The sequence below is a fragment of the Electrophorus electricus genome, chromosome 4 (genome assembly GCF_013358815.1).
Source record: "Electrophorus electricus isolate fEleEle1 chromosome 4, fEleEle1.pri, whole genome shotgun sequence".
NCBI classification, from domain to species: Eukaryota; Metazoa; Chordata; class Actinopteri; order Gymnotiformes; family Gymnotidae; genus Electrophorus; species Electrophorus electricus.
Window position 1 is genome coordinate 18005748 of NC_049538.1, and position 25091 is coordinate 18030838.

At 43.7% G+C, this 25091-nt stretch overlaps 2 protein-coding genes across 5 annotated transcripts in view; both read left to right on the top strand.

The window, feature by feature from the left end:
• Window positions 1-4685: 4685 nt before the first annotated feature.
• On the top strand, window positions 4686-16526 carry LOC113576949 (P2Y purinoceptor 3). Its single transcript, XM_027009342.2, has 2 exons — window positions 4686-5162; window positions 13973-16526. The coding sequence occupies exon 2, from the start codon at window positions 13995-13997 to the stop codon at window positions 14967-14969; it is 975 nt and encodes a 324-aa protein (XP_026865143.2). The 5' UTR covers window positions 4686-5162; window positions 13973-13994; the 3' UTR covers window positions 14970-16526.
• A 299-nt stretch (window positions 16527-16825) lies between these two features.
• The window catches only part of LOC113576977 (rho guanine nucleotide exchange factor 17), a 55859-nt gene continuing 47593 nt past the window's right edge, over window positions 16826-25091 (top strand). Inside the window, exons 1-2 of one of the 4 annotated variants that reach the window (XM_035525037.1) lie at window positions 16826-18058; window positions 18143-21867. In XM_035525037.1, the coding sequence (XP_035380930.1) occupies window positions 17509-18058; window positions 18143-21867 (4275 nt within the window). In that variant the 5' untranslated portion in view covers window positions 16826-17508. Of the gene's footprint in view, window positions 21868-25091 lie in introns of all 4 variants that reach the window. The other 3 variants (XM_035525036.1, XM_035525035.1, XM_035525034.1) reach the window with 3 other exon arrangements.

The following is a 25091-nucleotide window of genomic DNA, read 5'->3' on the forward strand; positions in this document are numbered from 1 at the left end:
TGAGGGAGGGGAACAAGGCATTCCCTGTGAAGGGGAGAGTGAGAGGTGTAAGAATGAGGGAGAGAACGCCCCCAAAACATCCTGGCGACCTCCGCGGGTAAACGCACGAGAGCACGGCAAGCAGCTGCAAACCGAGCGCGTTTTCAGCCTCGGGCTTCAGCAATAAAGGAAGTTGCTCTGCAATTGAATGTTAATGCATCCTTAAGCCGATGTTTGGATCAAAGTGCAAAATTACCTCCTTTGTCTCTCTCTGTCATTCCCTGCCTCTCACATTCTTCTCTTAATATTGAATGGCCCTCTAATCTGAAGAACAGTATTAAGATAAACAGTGAAATGGCAGCAGTGAAATATATATTTTGTATATCTTTGCAACAGATCGATTTGTAATGCAAGACTTAGTCAATGCAATTATTAATAAAGTTATTAATGAGTTCACTGGTCCAGAACTAAAACAGGTAGACTTTTGTTGGTTTGCGTGATGGAATTAAAACCTTTAAAATTTAGGATTTAAATTTTTTTTTTTTTTTTTTTGCAGGGGTGGGTTAACATAAGCAGCTGGTATTTTAAACTAAGAATTAATGAAAGGTGAAGAATAAATTTAAAAATGACAGTTCGCTGAAATGGAGTCCACTCTGATCTGTAATTATAGCGCTTTTTACCATAAGTGTTATTTAAGGTTTTATTGATCATTGATGTTGATTTTTTCTTAAGTAGACGATCTTTCTGGTTGATTTGGAGTGTGGTGTGTTTCAGTATGTGTGGCAGAGGGACATTTCACACCACAAGCCTCTGGGGCCTCTCAGCTCCTGTGCCTGCTCACACCTTTAAACGCTCTTCATTCCCACGTTTATAACAGTTTGCCTTGAAGTGAAGTCGTATTACAGTTATATACAGGAATTCTGATAGTTGTGCCATTTAAAGGAGATCCTTCTTTAAAAAAAAAAAAAAAAAAAGTGCTTCAAAAATAGGTGCTTCCCATCTAAGAACTAGAAACAAAGATCTACAAAAAGAATGTCAAAATTGGAGTTCAAATTATGATTCATTTATTGCCTCATTAAATTTTCAACAAGGACAGTTTGGAAATGCTAATATTTCATAAAGGCAGCTGATATGATGGATTTTCCTTTGGAATTGAATGGTTTTGCTCCATCGAATTATCTAAGAGTAAATTGCCAAATTACAATGTAGATCATTTCCCTTTGAATTGATGTTCCTGCAGGCACTGACATCTGCTCTTATAGAAGCCTCAATAGGAATCCCTTGAAGTACTGTAGAAATTTACGGGAAAATGAGTCCTTCACTTTGATCTATTGGCAAAAGACTCATCATAGAATCTCAGACAGTTCGTAAGGGTGACGTTAGACGGCCGTCCTCTCCTGCTGATTCTCTCGGCCTCCAGTCCTCTTACAGGGAGATTTATGAACAAGCGAAATGTGATGATGCTATTACTCAGAACACTGCTATCAAGGAAAGCGGCTATTTGTCATGTTCTTTAATATTTGTCATTCAAATACTGAATGTGAAGCAAAAAAGGGTGAGAGTCATCGTCTTCCAACTACATTTACCGATCTTGAGAGGATAAGAGGATTCCCTAGTCTTTCGTATTCCATAATGCCACTATGTTGTGGTAACTGTACTGTTACCATATTCTTGCCTGGTTGTAGCAGATTTGAAGACAGCGCTTTCATCTGTGCAGCAGGAACTTGAAGAGCTCAATACAACTGGAACACAAGTGGGCTTTTGAGGCAGGGAAACCCAAATCAGGCTTGTGATATGAAGTGTGAATCTGTTTTGTTTTGTTTTGTTTTGTTATAAGGTTTTTTTGTTGTTTTTTTAGCTTAGTCGTTTATGGGATTTTTTTGTTTTTTGTTTTGGTTGGCGGGGGCCTTTTTTTTTGTTGTTTTTTTTGTTTTGTTTTTTGTTTTGAAGATCAGTTAGTGATCTTGGTGACAGAATTAAGCCAAGTTTGTAATTGTATAATATTTACTGTAAGATGATGTAGAACGTTCAATAACTATTAAAAACTTTTCCCAAAAAAGCCCAAAAATCTCCTGTTTCCTTTTGTCTTTGTTTAATTTTCTGTTCTTGTCCTACACCTGTGGCCACATCCAAAGCAAACCGTCCCCAGCAGTGAGAGGAACGTCCTGCTCAACATTGCTCACCGTTTGCATGGCTGAAACCTGCTATCTGTGCTGAATGCTTTGGCATAAAGTGCAGTGTGAATCATTCACAGCAAAATAATGCAAGAGGTATTGCATAGCAGAAACGTTATGACCACGTTTTCTTGTTTCTTCAATAGCACAATGACAGTAAGCAGATGATATATCTGAAATGATGGGGCAGAGGGGGTGTGTCGCAACACACACTCATCAGCAAGTTTCAATTCTCTTTCACTGACAGGAAGAGCCCTCGCGCCTAGCCAGCGCCTACCTTTAGTTACCACAACATTCCTTTAGACTTCTATCAAGTTTTATACTCTCAGTGGTTTCATGTGGCTCAGACTCTTTGTAGCAGTACCCAACAGGCTGAAATTCCTTATGTGGTCAGTCCTGAGGTTGTAATCCATGCATTTTTGGAATGGCTTACGCGGTGCTGAAGTCGTGCGATACTTCCAGACACAGATACGTTCCAGACGTCTCACGAAGGGGCACGACAGTATAGTGGCTGGTATTCTCTGCCATGGCCCTGGATGGTGAGCGGGTTCAGCTACAGCTCGTCGGTACCTCCTGCGGTGCTGGTGCAATGCTGAGCCGCTGAAATTCAACCTCAGTACCACGGAGAGCACCCAGAGGGCCCCCGGTACCCTAAAGCTTCCACCCCCATCTTCACAAAAAAATGCTTTTATATGTGGTCTCATACTTCCCACTACTTCATTATACAATATTTGTTAAGAGACTTAGAGATATATTGTAATATCTAATTACAGAACAAAGATTTGTGTGTGATCTAAAGGAGGATTGGATCTATATGATGATGTGCTATTGCGTTTACAAACGTCTGTGGTGTACACCATACAAAATTGTGAGGTACGTTTAGGGATAGATGAAGGACAATAACACGTAAGGGCCGCATGTTTTGTAGATCATGCCTTTTGTAAGCCAACATGTATCTTCTCATCGCAACGGCCATGTTTGTTTCCTTCTCTGCCACAATACTGCCATCTGTATGGCTTGTATGGCTGTATGGCCATCTGCACAATCTGGTTACCTCCATATGTGTGATTCAGTTAGTGAACACAGTGTTGAGACATGTCTGGATCCCTGTGATCCCTTAAAAACATCAAAAAACAAATCTTACTGTTCATAACCAGTTCTGCAAGGAAAAACTGCAAACCTTCAAGGTGCAATTCAATATTCGTGCTGTACAAGACATGTGGCGACTGCTCAAATCAGACATCAGAAAGTTACTTTATCATACATACATGTTTACACTTCTCTGACAATGTAAAATTTCGTTTTACTGAACTTTCAAATGTAGACTCGTGAAAATGTAATCACCCATGTTTCATAATTAAGCGTTAACTTACAGACATGCTACTTGTAGCCTAGGACAGGGCGCATGCTCACAGCAATTGATTAATGACCTCTGTGGGAAACTGGCTATCAGTTAACTATATACTCAGCGGGAAAGCACCAAAATGAAAGACTGGGCATCTACTGCACATCGTACTGTGGCAGCCTCGGGGAAAGGGGCGTGGTTAATATATCGTCTATTAGGTACTGGCTTTTCCACTGCTCTAACAACAAAGCCGCAGGCATCTAAACAGAACAACAGATCGGAGTTCTAACACAAAAGCTTAGGACAACAACGTTCGTAGAAAAGATAACACTGAATAAGGGAAAAAAAACAAAAAAACAATATGCAGACAACAAAACAAACCGCAATAGAAATACAGTAAGAACTAATAATACGTATTAGCTCATTATTATTGTGAGATAATAATATAATTATTATATTCATATATATAGTGATATATTACTTCATTATTGTGACATAGTAGTATAAATTGACTGGGTCAAGATTTCATCCGGGAATTAAATCTTTAGCAGTAAGAGGCAGGTGTATGACAAGAGTAAATTAAAAGCCTTTATAATCTTTGGTGTCAAATGTCCCGACCGTATCTGGATAGACTGCGTTCTATCTGAGTAGACCCTCTCTGGTTCCGGATTCTCACTAGCCGTCATCTTTCGCTTTCTTGTATCTTAACGGCATTTTATTCAAAGCTCAACTATGAGTGCAGCTAATTTTTGGCAGTTTTCGTATACCAAAATATTATTTTTAGTACAATTATATCTGAAAGTAACCCCATCGAGATTTATATCATTTTATTTCAGCACAAGATTGGCCAGATCAATAAAATATTATTATGGGTCACTTGTGTGTACAAGGGATTTTATGATAGCAAAACTATGTTCCTAGCCTCTTGTATCTGACTATTCAAAAAAGCTTCAAACTAAACTTTAAAGAAGTGCTTACAGCTGCGTGTGCCGTGCACGCTTTTGTACCCCGGTAGACCAGCTAAACAGTGCTCCAGGCATTACAATGTCAGTAACGTTTACATAGGCAAGTGTCGCGGTTCCCAAAATAGTTTTCATTCCACGTTTTGTTGTAACTTGTTCTTTGTCGCCTTTGCTCGAGGGGAACTGGCGTGAGAGCAGTATAGGCGAAGTATGAGACCAGTAAAAGCCTGCACACTCTGGTCAATAATATGTATAAAATTGGCAGCATCGAGCCTATTAAAGAAAATTGTGCCACATCACTGATGGAAGTAGAAGTGTAATCACTACGGTAATGTTCGTGTCGCTTGCTAATTGACATGGCTGCGACAGAAGCTTTTGTTTTTTCCATCTTATTTCACCAATTCATTTCACTCATGACAAAGCGCAGCGTCGGTGTTGACGGTTAACAGAAGAGCGCTTTAGCCCAAAAGTGTGAGCAGGAAAAGCTACATCCTCTGGGGTTTATTAAACAGGGCGCTTAAAACCCCTGGTGTTTATATGGAATAAACTCGGTTTGTATTTTTCTTTTGAGTTTAATGGATGGAATTCTTGTCCTAAAGAACTGATCGACAGCGCAACGCTTTTCCGATAGATCCAACTCGGCACCTGTTTTTTGCGTGCTTTATGAAGTGAGAAAGAAGACAACGCTTTGGCAATAACGAGGTAAATTCTCTCAAAATACGACCGGGGTGAAATGTTTTCGTTGGATATTTTTTTAAAACACGAACTGTTCCAGGACAACTTAAGTTTTGTATTAAGCGTAAATTGCTAAGAACTAACCTATAACATACAAAAGGTTTTGTCCTTTAATTTTTAAAAAAAAATTGCCAGCTATGGTAGCACATGTGACATTCACTTTATTGTGCCGAATGGACACCGTCACATTCAAACCAAGAAGATTGATTGTTCAAGTATGTGGTATCTGTTTGCCCTCCAATACTCTACCCCGTTTTAGCAACACGGTGATTGCAATTCCCAATTCCCATTTATATATGCTATTTAAATTTCCCAAGACAATGCAGTAAAGGCAATGTCATTCCATTCCATACAGCAGGACGTCATGATTTGCTAAAACAAAACGTTTTCTGCATTTCCAAGTTGCACTGCCTCTCTTTTTGCGTTAAGCACCTTTAACTTTGTGTTTACAATACAGATCAGTTCCATATTGTTAGAACGATGGTGGACATTGCATATTTAGAAACACTGACTTTTTGTTGATATAGTTTATCCCGCGGTTTCATGAATTCAAGAGCTGTTTTGACGTCTGGGCCGCTGTGATGCAGATAGCTTCTAAGGCTTTTTGAAAACAGACTCCGATAGAACTTGCTGTGTTTTCATTAAGGAGTCCATTAGATTAGAAATCTTGCCATGAATGCTTTCTGCGATCACCATTTCAACTACTCTGACAAGTTTATCTAAGAACAAAAACCTGGGTAACTAAAATCCTACAGCAGAAATAATGTTTTAATGGGAGTCACTTTATGGGACTTTCACTTCATTTTAATGGGACTTCACTCTTTAAAACATATAGAAACCGCAAGCATAGTGACAGAGATGTCTCTTTACAATAGATGTAGGCAAAACAAGAAAGATTATGCAAAAAAAAACAACATTTGTGAGGAAAGGTGGGAAACATCTAAAAGGTCATTTGCTTCCATCAGCCTGTGTTAGGAATTGTCTTGTCAGTGAGCAGTAGTTAAGCAGTTAAGTAGTTAAGTTGTTTTACATTTCACAGCTGTAGTAGTGTTGTGGACGTATGGGCCACTTCATGAGATATACATATAGATCACACTATTATTGTATTACAACCATTTCTGATGCTTTCCCCTCTAATCAGTTGACAAAAAACACATATTTATCTTTAGTAAAATGTGTTTAGCAGTAAAAAAAGTTATGAACCTCTGGCAGACAACAGCACTCAAAACTGGAAAGTGCACTGAACAATATTGGTCAGTGCACTTTCCCGTTTTGAGTGCTGTTGTTTGAGCGCTTCGGGTCAGTGCTATGATATCTGTTCAACCACAAGGACAATGACTCATCACTTGTTTTTGTAACATAACCTTGTTTTCTCTTTCACATGCAAGGAAAACACCAGAGAAACTAGTTATTAAAGACTTTAGTTGGACTAAAACAATTGTGAATAACGATGAAACGTTAGCATGACTCGTTGTGCGCAGTATGCTATCATTTCTTATGAAGGACGGATGTTCCACACAGGTGTGATCTACACATGTGCACTGTGCCATCGGTTTTGTCTGCCTTATTTTGTGGAAGTGCATAACTGGCTGGTTTTTGTTTTTTTCTAAAATAGGTGAAAACATCAAAGATTTTGTGACTTCTAACCATTAATGGTTTCTTTACATTTTCCCAAAATGATGAGGTAGCACAGTGGCAGATTTGTTTTAGATGTGTGTGTGTGTGTGTGTGTGTGTGTGTGTGTGTGTGTGTGTGTGTGTGTGTGTGTGTGTGTTGTGGACACTGTCCAACAGTCCAATTCCTTTGAGGATTTATTTGAAGAGTCAAATCCCCTGATAAATATTAACGACAAGATTTTCTTGTTAAGGACAAGATAAAAAAAGAAAAGACTTGGAAATACTTGTGTATTTATGTACTCGTGTAGTTGTGTTCAAAGTTCAAAGTTTGTCACGTACATAGTTGTACATGGTACAACTGCTCTGTCGGTGGCCGAGAAGAGATACAGGGAAATGGATGCGGTTTAATGAATAAATAAATGTTATGATGAATGAAGAGGGGATGTATACTATGCACATATACAATGTACAATTTACAGTTTTTACAATTTACAGTTTTTATGATGTTATTGTGGACATCATACAAAGAGTAGTCCCATCAGTTCCATCAGCTGCCCTGATTCAGGGCCCGAATGGCCTGCGGGAAGAAGCTCCTCCTCGGTCTCTCTGTGTTGGTCTTCAGGGAGCGAAAGCACTTCCCTGACCTCAACAGAGATAAGAGCCTATTGTCGGGATGGATGGGGTCCTTCACAATCCTTCTGGCCTTGGTCTGGCACCACTTGTAGTAGATGGTCTGCAGGTCAGGAAGTTCCATATGAGTGATGTGCTCTGCTGAACGCATCGCTCTCTGGAGTGCTTGTCTGTTCTGCTTGTCTGTGTATAACATGGTTCTTGACTGAATCAAACCGTGCCGTGCGTTAGACACCTTGCCAGCCTGTGTCTGTTGGGGATATTAGAACTTATGGAACAAAGGAAGAGTAATTAGAACTTAACTCATGTCGTAAAATCTTTTTTACTTAAGAAATGTTGTCAGTGACTAATGATACGTCAGTAAGCTATGATTCATTAAGCAAAGAACCTGTTACTTTGGATCTAATTGCAATCACAAGCAGTGAGAAAAGGGAGTGGAGATCTAGTTTCTTTATACTGAGCAGAGTTTGTACCATGGGCCTCACTGGGTTAAGTCTATAATAAACGCACAGTTGCACACGGCTCAGGCTCATGTGAGTGATACTCAAAGTGCGTGTGTTTGTGTGTGTGTGCGTGCGCGTGCGTGTGTACACAGCTCCTACAGAGCTATCTTCAGACATGTCATCTGCTGCAAAACCTCGTCTCCCACCTGTCGGAATATGGAGTGCTGCACGCTGGACACGCTCCAGAGCTCTTACACACATGCACATATATATATGCTATCATACACACATACACCTTGCATGCAGAACATGTCAGTTCCTCCAGACATTCATATTCCATCTTCACTGTTACCCATGGCGCAAATAGAGAAATGGACCTGATATCCATTTCCCACCAACGTACTCGCACGCAGTCTTCTATTTCAATGCCTTGTACTATATTTTTTGGTATCATCGTTACTAAATGTTCATCATCATGAGAGCAGCTTGTGCAACCAACGTGCTGAACAAATATCCACACACATGCAGAAGAAGAGAGACAGTTAAGCTGTTATGATAATGACCCCTTGAAGACTTGATCATGTCCATATCCACACAGAAAGAGAGAGAGAGAGAGAGAGAGAGAGAGAGAGAGAGAGAGAGAGCAGTTATGGTAATGACCTCTTAAACAGCTGAACACATGTCCACACACATGCAGAAAGAGAGAGACAGAGTTCGGCTGTTATGGTAATGACCCCTTTAAAGAGCTGCCACCCAGTTGAGACCCACTTGTTGATTCCAAATGAGGTGACACTTGATCCAGGCCTCATAGCCGATATACACTTGCAGACTCTAGTCAGTGATAAATGGCTGCTGTCCAGTAGCTATTATTGTGACAGCATCGGTCCAGCCCACTAGCCTTTCCCTGCCCAGACTTGGATCACCCTCGCTTGAGCACTGTCTCTCATTCCAGCTTCCTTTATAACATCCCAGTTTCCCCCCTCAAACTTACAAAGTATTGTATACTTCTATGCATACCGAGCGGTCTTGGATCCTCACTTATCTCTGCCAATTTACGGGAGACAGTTCAGAGACTTACTAGCACGCAACCAGCTTTCTTGTCCGAAGCAGGCTCTCCAGGAGTTGCAATGACATTTTTGCCCACCCCTGGTTTGTTACGATATCTCCATCATCACCCCAGATGTGAAGATGTGTTGCAAATTCTGTTTTGTTTTTGGTTTTTTGGGGAGGGGCGGGGTGGTATTTTAGTCTTTGTCTAGGGGGGCTCATTATCAAAGGTGGGACTCTTTCAAAATGAGCCAGCATGGAGCAGTCTGGTATGCGAGTAGTGCTTATGACATCAGTCCTGCCAGTTACCTTGTAGCAGAATGTGGTGGTATTTGTTTAGATATTTCATTTTGGTATTTGTTTAGATATTTCACTTCCTACATCTATATCTACATATTGTAGTTATGGCATATTGTGGTAATTATGGTAATGAGCAGACCCGAGCGACTATTCAGTCTCAACTGCTTTGGATGTTTTTTAAAAAAACAATAATAAATGGCACTTGATGTGGGTTGGGTGCAACTGGACGTTAGGTTACACTGGATACCACTATCGTTCACTTGTATAAGACATCAGAGCGGTGAACTGACAGCGGAAAATGTAACGTCACCGCTGAAAATCGTAAGACTTACTTCAATGCCATGAAATAAGATATACTTCAATGAGGAAATGTGAATACCATGAAAATAGCAGGAGGGAAATGCATCCTTTGCTGACATCCATACATAAATATATAAACAAACCCCTCAGTTTCTATATAAGGAACATGTTCCCCCTACAATAAAAACCCACCACTGATAACTCGCAGTTACAAATATAAAGTCACTAGCCAATTCTTTCGAAACAATTCATGTTGGCCATGGTCTGACTCTTATTCAGTAGTCAGCGTCTGACCAGTGTCTGTTGGCTGGATGTTTTTGGATGGCCAATCGCTCTCAAAGAAGCAGTGACACTGTTATGCGTAAAATCCCCAGCAACACATAAACACACAAGGCAGTTTTGTCTTTTGTTAACCAGTGTGAGGTGTTGTCATTTAAATGGGGCCAAGTTTAAGCCATGAACAAATAGTAGGATGAATTGATTATATATCACTCTTCAAAGGATTACTTAAATTCTGAATGAAAAAAATATATATATTCACATTAAAAATCCTGAGTCCCAGCAGCAATGTTTGCAGTTTGTTCTCTCTCCTCGCCTCCCCTCTTCCTGTTTGTGAACTTTGATCTATATGAGGAGAGGACATAAGGAAAAAGACGAAACAGTGGTTTGGGGACACAGCCAGAGAGTTTAAGAATTGACCTCCAAGTCATAAATGCTGGTTTCTGATGTCCGTCCCAAAAATGCTTAAAATGTTACTGCAGCGCCTTCTAGTGGTGTGAATATTGAACAACAGCAAAAAAGTTCAGGCATTTTCCAACCCTGGTCAACCATCTAGGCGTTAACCTATGAGCTCCTTTTTAACAATACAAAAATATATTTTTTAATCTTTATCTTTTTTTCTTTTCTTCAGATATATTTTGAGTGTGTATTTTTGACCACTATTAAGAATGTCCCCCCTGAGTTCTCAGCTTCCTGTTTGGTCACAGGTCTCTGTCGTAGGCTTTGATCTTGACAGGAAGCAGTCAAAAGCCCCCGCACTTCCCTGCACACGTCGCACATTTCCTTACACATACACAAATACACACAAACACAAGTACATACACAGATGTCCCTTTGCCCAGTTCTGAGCTATAGAGGCACGCACGTGCCACGGGTGAAGAACAGGGGCAGTGTCACAGTATGAATCATAAAAGTAAATCATGTAGGTGTGGACAACAGTAGCATGAGGTTCTATATCAAATGCATGCCATTTTTTAAGTAGAAACTGTATTTAAGATTTTTACAATTAAATGTTGATATTAAAATGTGTAAAGAAATAATAATAAAATAACCAGGAAAGTCCACTTTCGGAAGGAAATGTAGTGATTGAGCAGCCTAAGTGATTCCCAGGGGTTTCCTAAGATATCTCAAATGGTTGCTAGAGTGTTGCCAAGTGGTTACTATGGAGTTCCAGGTGGTTGCTGTAGCATTCCAGGTGGTTACTATGATATACCAGGTGACTACTCTGCCATTGCTTAGTGGTTGCTATGGAGTTCCAGGTGGTTGCTGTAGCATTCCAGGTGGTTACTATGGTATACCAGGTGACTACTCTGCCATTGCTTAGTGGTTGCTATGGAGTTCCAGGTGGTTGCTGTAGCATTCCAGGTGGTTACTATGGTATACCAGGTGACTACTCTGCCATTGCTTAGTGGTTGCTATGGAGTTCCAGGTGGTCATTATGCTGTTACTTCATGATTGTCGACCAGTTGCAAAGAATACACAGGTTCTGACTAAGGGTTTGCTGTGCTATCTTGGGTGGTTGCTAGAGTGTTGATAAGTCATTGCTGTGGACTTCCGAGTAGTTGCTGTAGTGTTCAAGGGGGTTGCTATGGTCTTGGTCAGTTATTGCTGTGGTATTGCAGGTGACTGCTATTCAATTGCTAAATTGTTGCTATGGAGTTCTATGTGGTTGCTATGTTGTTGCTAAGTGGTAGTTATGGTATCCCAAGTGGTAGCTATGTCAATGCAAGGTGGTTACGTCGTCACCGCGGAGATCTAAGCAGTCAAATCAAGAGTCAAGAGAGTAAAGTTTTTTATTGTTATTTCAGCTATATACAGGTGGAATAATATTCCTGCAGGACCATGGTGCAACACAACAGAAGAATATATGTGTAAACAATAAATATGAAATACAGATAACATATAGAGCAACACCGACCAGCGCATAACACCAAGATATTTTAACAGATATGCTTATAACATACACCAGTCATTGAGGTAACAGCCATTACACTAATTTAGCAACACAGTACTATTAAATGGAATACAGTATCTGTTAAATATTTGTTTCAGTCTCTGGAAGTTGAGGAGTCTCATGGCATGTGGGAAGAAGCTGTTGCACACTTTTGCTGAGGGGTCCAGGTGAGGTTACCTGCTAGGTAGACAGCAAGGAACTTGGAGGTTGTAACATTGTCCACAGAGGAGCCGTTGATATGGATTGGGAACTGATCACCACATACTTTCCTGGAGTCAACCACCATCTCTTCTGTATTTTCCACGTTCAGAGACAGGTTGACTTTGCACCAGTCCGTTAGCCAATGCATCTCCTCTCTGTATGCTGATTCGTCATCACTGCCACCACAGTTGTGTTGTCATCAAAGCTGGTGGTGTGGTTTTAGTTGTGCATTGCTGAACAGTCATGAGTCTGCAGAGTGAACAACAGTTCACAGACAGACTGAGCACACATCCCTGGGGGACCCCAGTGCTTAGTGCGGTGGTGCCGGAGATGCTGCTCTCAGACGGACTGGGGTCTCCCAATGTCAGAAAGTCATGTGCTGAGGAGTGATGGTGCTGAACTGAAGTCTGTGAACAACATTCTGATATATGTGGCCCTTTCTTCAGGTGGGTAAGGGCCAAATTTACATGGTGGTGATCGCATCATCTTGGACGATATGCGAACTGTCGGGGGTCCAGCGAGGAGGGCAGCTGCGTCTTGATGTGCCTCAAAGCACTTGATGAGTGTGAATTCGACAGGACGGTAATCACTGAGACAGGACAGTGAAGACTTCTGCACTAAGGCAATGGTGGTGGCCTTGAAGACATGTAGGGATGGTGATGCTCAGCAACATGTTGAAGACGTCTGCGAGAACACCTGGTCTGCATATCCTCTTAATCAGGAATGTTGTGAATCTTGATAGCTGACCAGTAGCAGTACATGTTTAATACTTTTTGCTAATGTATATGTGTGTATAAATGTTCTGAACATTCCGCCATTCATTTACTATGGGAAACAAGACGTCCAATCAAAATGCTGTATACAAGCGCTTACTTTCCGATCAGACTGAATATTCTAGAGTTGTCTCCATGTTGATATCTCAAAAAATACAGGACTCAGTAATAACAATAATAATAATAATAATAATAATAATAATAATCTGCAAACATTGTCAAGGATAGAATTATGTTTTGTTTTTAAAGATGTATCCTGTATCTTTCTGAATTTTAAAAATGTTACAAGCATGCTTATCAAATTTTTTTAAAGTAAGCTCAAACATTCACACAAAAACTTTATTTCAGTACTAATGGAATCTGGAAGGCAAACCCTTCATAAATACGCATTGTAATGCTACTTTACTAGTGTTAATAGTGAGTTAATAGTGTGGACTCATTAGACATGTATGTTAACAGCTTTGTGCTCAACCTGTAGGCTGACACATTAAAGTTCACATTCCGAAAGTTAAAAGCCTAGAGTATTTGTTATTATATCTATTATTATAATAATCAGTTATACCTGAAGTAATTAATTATACCTGAAGTCCAAAGCAAAACTTTCTAAACCTGAACACAACTTCTTTAGCATCCATCTCTGTCTGTTGGAATAAAAACACACCACACACACGTACACCTGCAGATGTGGACAGCAGAACACAGCTGTGATGCCAGGCATTGGCTAAACATACGGCAGCAATTAGGGTGAGTTTGGCTGGTTTCAAATCTGATTAGAGTGATTCATGTATGTAACCAGTGCTCTTGGTGTGTCTGCCAAGCACGGTTACTGTGTTGGCTTCATTCATAAGCAAATAGCCAGAACCTGGGTTGGATTTAAAAGGTTATCTCAACCAGATGTTGTTGTTGTTGTTTTGTTTTGTTTTTTTAAACTCAGCTCATTAATGAGCTCATTAATACATTTAATAATTCAATCAGAGATTTTTCTTGCTAGCTTTTATTTGTATGGCTTTGACTCCAAACAAAATGTTTATTTGTAAGTTCTTTTTTTGTAAAAGGTAAATTATAAAAAAGAAGCTTTTAATGTGGAATCCCATTAAAAAGGGAGTAAGCAAACAAAAGGTGCTTAGACTTTTGTTGTGATTCAGTGTGAAGATTTGATATCATATCATCCCCTGCAAATAGCTATGACCCGTATACAGCACGCATGTTCTCTCTTTTCTTCTCTGGGTATCAGATGAGAAGTGGGGTCTGGTCAAATGGACAACATCTCCTCCCCCGACGTTCTACCCATCTGCACCTACAAAGAGGATTTCAAGCGCTACCTCCTCCCTGTGGTCTACAGCGTGGTCTTCATCCTGGGCCTCCCGCTCAACACGGCCGTCATCCTGCGCATCTGGGCCAGGCGTGGGGCGCTCACCTGCAGCACCATCTACATGCTCAACCTGGCCGTGGCCGACTTCCTGTACGTCTGCTCCCTGCCCCTGCTGATCTACAACTACGCCAGGCAGGACTACTGGCCATTTGGTGAGTTCGCCTGCCGCCTGGTGCGTTTCCAGTTCTACAGCAACCTGCACGGCAGCATCCTCTTCCTCACGTGTATCAGCAGGCAGCGCTACCTGGGCATCTGCCACCCGATGGCGCACTGGCCCAAGCGGGGTGGCCGGCGGCTGGCGTGGGCCGCGTGCGGCTGCGTGTGGCTGGCCGTGGTGCTGCTTTGCGCCCCCACCTTCGAGTTCGCCGCCACGGGCACGCAGCGCAACCGCACGGTGTGCTACGACCTGAGCACACCCAAGCGCTCGCCACAGTACTTCCCCTACGGCATCGCGCTCACGTGCCTGGGTTTCGCGCTGCCCTTCCTGGCCATCGTGGGCCTGTACTGCAGCATGGCGCGTGAGCTGTGCCGGCCCAGTGCCGCCCGCAGTGAGATGGTCCAGCGGCGGAGGAGCAAAGCCGTGCGCATGATCGCCATCGTGGTGCTGGTGTTCTCCATCAGCTTCCTGCCGTTCCACGTGACCAAAACGCTGTACCTGCTGGTGCGGACGTGGCCAGACGCCCCGTGCGAGACGAGGAACTTCCTATCGGTGGTGTATAAGAGCACGAGGCCGTTCGCCAGCATGAACAGCGTGCTAGACCCCATCCTGTTCTACTTCACACAGGCCAAGTTCAGGCACGGCACACGCAGCTTCCTGCTCAGGATCACGGGATCCAAGGGCCGGGAGAGAGACACGTGAGAGAGACACGTGAGAGAGACACGGGTCCCTGCACTTGCACGGGGCCAAAAGTGCTGAACAAGTTTCACTGATGCTTATGCAGCGGGGGATCATTGCAGTAATGAAAATAATGCACCTTTCTCAGCCTCAGTGTGGTTCTACAGATGCAGTGAGACACAACTAGAGGTACAGATGAAGATACAGATTTGACCTTGCAGGCATCTGGACATGGACTTCTGTAAAGCTGCTTTGTGACAATATCTACTACTAAAAGTGCTATACAAATAACATGCTGTGTATACATTATGTTTAAACTGAATCACTAATACAGAAGTTCTTTGGAGATATTGTAAGCTTTGCTTAGTTAAATGTATAAAAAATCATAACTGCCTACAGTTCAATGTATGAATATCATAATTGAACCAAGTTGTATATGAAGTTACGTTGTGGATACATGCTACCCTTTCTGAGATACCTTACAGCTTAATTAGCTCAGAACAGGATAAAGAGGCATTGGCAGGCTGGCAGATGGAAGTGTAACGAATGCTAGTTTGTTTATTGACCATTTCCAGCCACTAGGTGGCGCGGCTTACTAAGTAAGCTGTAGGTCGTGGTCGCAGCGCTGCTATTTCTCAATACAGTAAAAAGTGGTTAGCTGCATCCGACACGCACCCATTTAAAGGGCAAGTATTTATGCGCAGAGCATAATTCCAGATACCACAGAAATGTTTTCCCAAGCTCTGTTTAAGAGAGGTATTTATATCATGAGAAAATACAACTGCATGGATGAAGTTGCAAAAAGCATGCAGATTGTACAGCGAGATGTATACAAAATCTCTAAACTAGTGTGTCCATGAAGACATAATACATAATACAGCCTATTTAATATGGACACCATAAATTGCACATTTTGTTTTTAACAAGGATCGGATGATGCACGCTTGATTGAAGATTCTCATATAGGTATGAGATAACTAATGTACAAGTCATTAAACAGCAATATGTTAGTCCAACCAGCAGGTGACAAAAGAAAATTCCGTTTTACTTTTCTCTGCTTCTGGTGAAAGGTAAGCAGTCACTAAGCTGTAGACAGCATTTGTGAGGTCATAGAAATTATGCTTCTGTTAGATTAGCAAACCCATAAATGTGTGTAGTGCAATGTAGAATGTACATGCTGCGTCATTTGACCAACACGTTTATTTTGAGATTTCATTTATCAGCCTGCAAGAATGTGACATTGATGTGTAAAGCTGATCTGTGTATGCTCTTGCAACATTGTGAAGGTGTAAAGGTTACAGCTAAAGAAACGTCTGTGCGCGTGCTCGCGGGCGTGCCTGCGTGCACGCGCGTGCCTAAATGTTAAATGTGAATTTCCTGTAGAGCTACAAGAATAGAAGAATGTACAGCTAGAATAATGCAGCTGTTTTATTAACCAATTGTTTGCAGTTTGCCGTAGGTTTATGTCATGACAAAATGTTTGCTATTGCTTGTTTCTTTGCTCATTTGTTTAACCATAAAGCTTGTATACCATTATTGGTATTAGAAGTATTAGACATCAATAAATGGAAAGCAAAGTTGCTTTTTGGTACTACTACGTGTGTTTTGTGATATGGATCTGCTTATCGCTGCATCAAATGCTGCTAAGAAACACATTGGAAATACCTCCACACGAGAGCTCAGCAAAATAAACTTCGTGATTTGGAAGCGCTGGAAACAAAAGATCTAGAGCAAATAATGCCTGCAGAATATCTACACTTCACAGTAATGACAACGCAGACTGAAAAATAAACGTGAAGTTTACAGATGAAGTACAGACTGAAGAGAACCGCAATAGAAATTTGATTCCTTTTAAAGTAACTTTTTTATTACATAAACCCTCATAGAGTGCGCAATCCCCTAATGTTTATTCGCCAGTATGATTTTCCGGTCCGCAATATCTGTGTTCTCACATCAGAAAGGAAAAGCATTTCACCCCCATACCCCAGGGGCTTTGACTACCCTTTCCATGCTTAGTCCCGCCCTCACTCTAACCAAACATTTGCATGTAAAAAGACATAAGTCACCGAAACCTTAATTATGTCAAAAATAAAATTGACCGCACCGGGACAATGTTGTAACAAAGGATGCGTTGAAAGAAAGACAGTCGGCTTCCGAAATGGGATTTACGCTGGACAATGTATGTGATTCCAAACTTCTTAGAGTGTCTGCAAAGTTGAACAAGTTGGAGAAAACTTTCTGGTCAATCTTTGAGCCCGTTCTACCTTCACGGATGGAAATTAAATTGTATCGGGGAGGAAAACATGCCGAAAGGTCAGGACGCAAATTTCTCTCATGCAAGTGTCGCATTATTTAGTCTTTGCCTATTCGTTTGTTTTTGAAAACAGTTGACCCCGTTTCATACGCTCTTTTCTTTTTCGAAAGCAGCGCCAGTAACGTGTCGTTAAATGGGGACATTGTGGTAGTTTTCATGGCGTAAGTAACCACGAAGAAGAAAAAAACACTGGATCATTTATCAATGAACTAAAACAGGGAAATATACAAAAGACGGAGGACGGACGCGATGGCCGAGAAGGAGACGGAGAGTAAAGCGGGTGTTTATCGGAGTGTCTCTTTCAAAAAGCTGGAAAGCTGGAACGTAAATAATAGTCGTTCGGGAGCCGAGGATCAACACCACAAATCAGAGGATTTAGAGAGCAAAGCCCTTCCCCCTCAGGGTGCCGAGACAGCACTCGAAAACGCGCAGCCCTCGGATACGCATAGCGTTACTGTGTCAAGAAAAGTTTCCAAAATCTCAGCAGCCAGCCTCTCAACCGCAGAGCTAAAGAAAGGCTTCCCTCATACGATTTCGCCCTCGGTCCGCCTGCTCTCAGAAAAGTTCAGACCGAGCACACAGTCTACGCCGAGCTCAACTTCACCCGCGATTCGAAATACAGACGACTCTTTACAGGACGCTGGATGCTTATCTGATCAGATCAAAGATCCTCTAGAGCTTACAGCTGAAAAATGTACAGAACAAAAGTTTAATTCAGCTCAAGAGTCTGTATCTGGCTCTGATTCAGACAGAGGTCAAAGACGGAGGGTTCGAAAGACTGTAGGTGCCACAAACGCAGGTAAGAGCAGCTATTCTGAAATTACTGGCTCTGTCGACTGTAGCAGTAATGCTCTATATTCAGAAGATGATGTTTTTGTCTTAGGGGTTTCGCCATACAAGTCTCATCGCAGCTACCGCTCTTCCCATGGTGAAACTATTCACATTGACTCGAGCTGGCCAAGTGTAACAAAAATACGCAGGCTGTTTGGGGAAGGTCAGAGGAAGCTGCACAGTTCAACGTCAGATGCAGATGACTTGAAATTGACTGGCCATCACCTTCACCATTCCCTCAACACAAAAGAAGGCACCCCCTTAGACCAATGTGACAGACCACTGCAGCCAAGGACAGCCGGGCGACAGACATACAGCTCAGACCATGAACCTAACAGACAGTGTGTGGATTTCCTAAACCACACTGAGAATAAGTGTCAATGTATTAACTTTGCTTTTAGCACCGAAAAGTATTCTCAAGATGGTGATCTTAGCTGCACGAAAAGAAGGCAGTATCCAGATTTAAGAATAGAGAGCGAGAGAGGTATCAGAGTGGGAGCCGAGAGCCAGAGTGGCAGACCGGACGGTGACCTCCGGCCCTCTGCCCCGACACCCCCACCTCGCAGTAGTTCTGTCGCTCAGCCAGCCGGTTCTCACTCGTGTACTTATCGTGAGCAGCTGCAGGAAAGTAGGCAGAGAGGGACGTGGCCGTCAGACAGTTTGCATTCCTTGCATAGCTCCTCGCAACCTCAGACCAGCGCTTCAGTAGACGGTGCCAGCGCTCGTGGGAGACTGAGCTCCGGGGAAGAGGAGGACAGGGCTGGGGAACAGACAGCCAGGAGCCGCAGCAACGGAGGGACCGGCACGGACTTCTCCAGGAACAAGCATGGCGCGTGGGCCAAGCCGCTGCGACGGTCCTCGGGCAGTGAGGAAGACAGTCCTGCAGGGTTAGCCCACCACAGCAGGGACGTTCGCCGCCGCTCCTTGAGGAAAAAGAAGAAAAGCAGCTGCAGCAGAGGTGATGGGGAGTCAGACGACAGTGATGGACAGTCTGTGATGATGGAGCATCCTGAGTGTCACCAACAGTCCTGCGATGCCCAGACGGATGGCCGCAGGCTTGAGGGCTTGCGGTCCAGGGCCTGGCAGGCACGGGAACGGGGGCAGCCAGTTCAAGGTTCCTTCCTGGTTCAAGACACCTACAGGCGCCTATATAAAGGCGCTGAGGGACAGAACAGTACTGGGTCTGTCCCGTTTGTGTCCCGGGTGTCGAAAGTAAACATCCCCTCATTTCTTTCCAGTCCTTTGGGGTCAAGGAGTAGCAGCAGATACTCCAGCACTGAGACTCTGAAGGAAGGGGATCAGCCATCATGCACTTCCCCATCCTCCTCTTCAGTCCTAAGCAAGACTTATCATGGTAATGCCACTATGTACCGATGGCCAAGTTTTGGCCACGGAGACAACTTTTCTCGCACACCCGTTCGAGTCCGGCCGAGGCTGGTGCCTAGTTCAAGTCCAGGAGAGCGTGTCTCCAGCACTTCCGAAAGCAGAGCATCGCCCAGCTCTGTCTTTAATGAGAAAGATGCGGAGAGAATATCTATGTCAAATCCTGATATTGCTTCAGAGACCCTCTCGCTGCTAAGCTACCTGAAAACCGATTTATCAGAGCTGAGGATGAAACGGAGAGGACAAGAAGCAGAGGAGGGGCTGAAATCCAGCTTTCAGGGTGTTCAGGGAACACCAGCTGCATACAGAGTGGGCTCAAGAACCCCAGGGCTCACCGCCAGACGGCCTTCGCTGAAGGACCTCACTGCCACTTTGAGGAGGGCCAAGTCTTTTACATACTCAGATGTGCCATTAGGGCAGCGCTATTCCAAGAGTAGGTCAGCTACGAGGAGTTCCTCTGAACAGAGACTGGACTGCGAAGGGGATGGAGATCAGATAGTGGTCTCTGACAGGGAGGTGGAAAGTGATGATTGCAGAGGAGTCTATGGCTATGAAGAGCGCATGCCTACCCCTCTACAAGAATGCTACGTTCAAGAAGCCAGACGGGTAATAAGAGATATTTGTCGGATGAGTGCCGAGAAGGAGGAGGATGATTATGACAACAATGTAGATTTCAAAAGAAAAGAAGATTTTGACATGGAGGAAGATGGGGGAGAACCAGAAAAGTTTAAGCAACAGGAGATTGCAGTTGCTGGATATAAAGAACAGACTGATAGTGGAGAGAGTGAAAAGTGCTTACCGAGGAGAAATTCTGAAGAGAACTTGTTCTGTGATAAGTCACTGGATGAACTCTCTGGCCATGAGTCCAGCCTGACAGATGAAGGAATAGTCACAGAACCTGAGGCCGGCTCGTCCAGAGAGCCGACATCCAGCACAGACCTGCTGGGCCAGACACTCACTGCTTGGACTCAATCTGGACTGTATGAAGAACAGTCACCTGCTATGACACCAGAGAAGTCTCTCTCCAGTCGAACCCCCTCTGTAAGGACGGAATATGAGGCAGTGGCCATAGAAGGAGACATAAGCATCAATAAAAATGTAAATCAGGTGGCTTTAGAGGCCCCGCCTACTCCCAGTGCTCTTCGAAGACGGAGGAAGTTCTCCACAGCTGGAAACAATGGCTCTGACTCCAGTAATGGCAGTAACGGGGAGTCGAACAATGAGTCAGCATACCGTTCCCTCAGCGATCCCATGCCGCATCGGCACCGGCCTGTAACGGAGGATGGCGGCAGTAGTTTCTCCATGGACAGCAATTTGCTCGGTTCACTCTCCCTGAACTCCAAGGCAGGCATGGGCGTGGACTCGTCCGCAGCGGACCTGTCCGAGTGCACCTGCAGCGCGGCCAGCGACCTCTCGGTGTGCAGTGATGTTCTGCGAGACTACAGTACCGTGATCCACAGCATCGTGCACGAACCTGGTGCCATGGACCGGCTGACTGACGAGAAGGCGAATGGAAAAACGGTGAAGAAGAAGAGCTTCAGCGACCCCAGCCGGCGTGGAGAACTGGCCACCCAGGCACCAGAGGTCCAGAAGCGTCCAGACGAGCCCGTTAACGAGCTAGAGCAGACCATCCCACCTTCCAGCAGCGAGCCAATTTTGTCTGAACAAAGAGATGAGCTCTGGGAGCTGGGCAGCGAGCAAAAGCTGCCATGTTCCAGTACGAGGGCCCGGTCTCAGTCAGAGCATGCAATGCCCTCCCATCTAGACCGCAATGACAATTCTAAGATGGGTGATGAGATGTCCAGCTTCCCCTTTGACCCGAAGCTGGACCAGGTATTGTCTCCTTGCATAAGTCGACGCAGCTATAAGAAACGGACACACAGGGTCCCACATCAGCAGTCCTGTGTTGATGGGGAGGAGGAGGAGGAGGAGGAGGAGGAAGAAGAAGAGGAGGAAGAGGAGGAGGAGGATCAGGTTGTTGAAGATAGTCTGGACAAATCCACATCCATCCTGCCTCAACTGCCTCCACCTAATACCGGGCCCAAACATGGGCACAAATGTGGCAGGTTCACTGGTATGGCGCACATCACACCCACCAACACCCACACTACCCAAGACCAGCGAGATGGCTCCTTCAAGACCCCAGATCCCACACAGCCCCCACAACACAGCCAGAGGGAAGGAATGCCTTCTGTGGAGGATGTGACGGAACAGTACATCCTGGCCTTGAATCCATCTGAGGGGACTTCAAATATCCCTGCAACTAGTGATGGAGCTGTCATCGAGGGTGTTGGGTCCATTTCTGCAGCACCAATTGGCACCGATGAACCTCAACTGCAGAGGAAGTCCTCTGATGAGCTGTCCTCTGCCCAACTTAAAACCAAACCACGAGTGGTAAGTGACACAGTTTCTTCTCTGTATGTCTGTTATGTTGTTGATGCCTTTTATATGTCAGTATTTGACAGTTAATGAATTGGATGTGTGCTCTTATGCAGGCATTCTTGCCCTTTTACGTTCTTTTGTTGAGATCATTGGCACAGAGTGAAGATATCTGGTTTAGGGAGGGGGATTAATCTGAAACAGCCGCCGAAGTGTTCGGTTGAAATTTCTAAATTGAGGGTAAAGTGAGCCGAGTTGTTTTGCACGGTTCTCACATTTGTTTCAATTAGATGTAGTCTGCTGTAGTGGCATCCTGGACTGTGTTAGGCTGCATTGGAGAGAGAAATCACCCGGAGGAAAACTTGGAAAAATCTTAGGTGTGTGTGTTTGTATGTGTGATGGGGTGTGCTATGTCTGGTCGCGTGTCCATTTGCGGCCATATGTCTGACTGTGTGTATGCGAATCATTTGACAATATATGTCTCAGATTCCAGTGAAGTGAATTTATGCCCTGAGATTTGTTTTTGTGTGAATGTGATTGAAGGAGCAGATACAGTGTTTCTAAGAAAAACGAAGGGCTCTTTTTGGCGTACCTCTCGAGAGAGAGAGAGAGAGAGAGAGAGAGAGAGAGAGAGAGAGAGAGAGAGAGAGAGGAAATGTGGGAAGAGGCAAAGACAGAGAAAATAAAGTGAGAGAGAAAGTAAGAAAAGGAGAGAGAGAGAGAGAGACACAGAGAGAGATGTTTGTCTGCCCCATAGCCCTAACGTTCTCCAGTACATGTGCATTTTTTGGCTTGACTCTTTGAAAAGTCATGTTCAGACATTCTTTCTTGGCATGTTCTGAATTGATCACTTTATCTTATGTATTAGATGACGATTTAGCAGTGTAGTTTGATTTAAACATTTCTTAGAGCTTGAGTTCCCTTGGTGATCTTACTGAGAATTAGTCTCTTTATATTTCCTTGTTCAGGCTCAGTGTACTTGGGTATATGTAGATTGTGATTTACAATGAAGTAAATTCAGTAATTAATTTTTCTTTGTATTGTATTACTCTACTCGAGCCAGACAGGCCATACTTTAGCCTCTTTTAGTGTACCTTTTATGGTTATGCATTTTCTCGAGGTTTGGGTCCGTCCGACGCTGTTGCTTCATTATGATGTTGGTGCCAATGACCTGATAGCCACTGTTTTGTTTTGGGTTACCTGAGGCAAAACCAACATTCCTTGGCTTTTCTTTTGTAATATTTCTAGTTTTAAAAAATTAAGTGTCATTTTAAAAAACACAGAAGGCAAAGCACTTTCCTGCCCTTGGCTTTCAGCTTGGATAATTCAGTGTAATTTGAATCATCATTCACAACAGGCTCTGGAACAGGTATGTTACTCATGTGCAGTCTTGGACCCAATTTCGCTACCATAAACGCACATCGCAAAGGACAAAGTCAATTATACCAACCATATTTTCAGCTGTGTGGCGCAGGTGCTGCTCCAGATGGCTTTCAGCCGTGTGACGTTTGTATGACTTTGTTGCAGTTTATTAATTCATCATGTATATGGGCCTGTAGGTATCAGAGGGAGGAGACGTACTACAAAGAGCACGTCTGTGTTGCACCACGTTTGCCAAATGTAGCTCGGGCCCTGTCTCGAAGGCTCGAAACACAAAGGATTTATGACCTTTCTCGTCAAGTAATTTCCATCAGTTTCTCGTGAGACCGTGGAGTCATTGGGACCACGCTTGGTACATTCTTCCATATTGAAGAGCATGATGCCATTGCTGATATCAATCATGCTTACTGGGTTAAAGGCACAGAATTGGAATTTGTCGTGTGCTTGTTTAGTTGCTCAAACCACAAAGCCAGGGTGTGTATGTGTGTGAGGAAAAAATTGGGACAGCGGAAACCTGCCGGCTAAACATTCCTTATGGAGAGTGTGATGCAAGGGAACAGCATACACACCCAAGCACACTCCTAAGCACATGTGGCTTAACAAGAGTTAGGGACGCGAGCTCACGTAGTGGGAGGAGCCTTTGAACATGGTCTTGTCAAGAGGCTTCCATGTTGGCCTACTCTCACATGGAGGTGGGACTGAAGATCGGGTGGAGGTTGGGGAGGCAGTGAGACTGCCTGGAAGGGTGGCAGGAGGATAGAAGGTGAGGAATGGGTGTGGTGTGTGTGTGTGTGTGTGTGTGTGTGGTTTTTTGGTTTTTTGGGGCGGGGGGGGGTTTAAAGAGAGATTATTAATCAGGTTACAGGTCACAAGCAAAATGGGCTGCACACCACCCTCTGACACATTAACATATTCCGAGGCTGAACAGAGACTGCACTGTTTAGTTATTTCACATACATTTATTGTGCATTATCCATTATCCCCTTCTTAGGTTTAGGGTATTAAATGCAGTGGATGAAACCGTGGAACTCCAGGAACCAGGAAATGTATCCAGATTTAGTAATATTCTGCTGGAGGTGCAGGCATGCTCTGAGACACCACAGCCTGCACACAGGAGGCCCGGCGCCTAAAGCACCATATCTCCTCGACGATAGCGTGCCGGTGCTTAAGGAATCGGCATCTTAACTTCTTAACTGGGTCCTGCACCATAACCAACCCCACCGACATACATGTTTGCTGCTCTACTGTAACCAGAATGACTAGAGTTGGCTTATCTCTCCCGTTCCCTCCATCCTGTAGGGCAGAAAGCTGACCAGGCCTCAGCTGTGCAGCTGATAGCCCAGCCTGACTGTGTGGCTATATGGCACTGCTACTGCCTCTCTGTTGTTGGGATTGGCACCAATGTGCTGCTAATGTTATCCTCTCTAAAGGTTCTGTTTATAACCAATGCTGTTTATAGGAGTTCTCTCTCTCACACACTCACACAGACTCACAAGCGCGCACACACACACACACACACACACACACACTCTTTTATTTTTGGAGAAGGCTGAGCAAGTAAGATGGAAGGGTAACACTGACTGGTTTTCCTGCCTGTATTTTTTCCTCCTGGATGTTGAGAATAGCAGCAGACAAACTTAAGGTCATTCATATCAAATGTATTTTGTATTATTTGCTGCTGTGTGCATGTGTGTGTGCGTCTATGTGCATGCATTCATGTGTGTTTGAGTGCTTGGCTGGGGTCGAGGCCAACTCCTTTGACACCGGCCGTGTGGAGTGATCCTTCGCAGACAGGAAGCCAGGGAACAGAAACAGGAAGTTGTTGTGGTTACTGATGTGCTTGATGAGTTCCAGGGAGC

Excerpts from the sequence above, each read along its gene's own strand:
- LOC113576949 (XM_027009342.2), top strand. The coding sequence starts at position 13,995 with ATGGACAACATCTCCTCCCCCGACGTTCTACCCATCTGCACCTACAAA.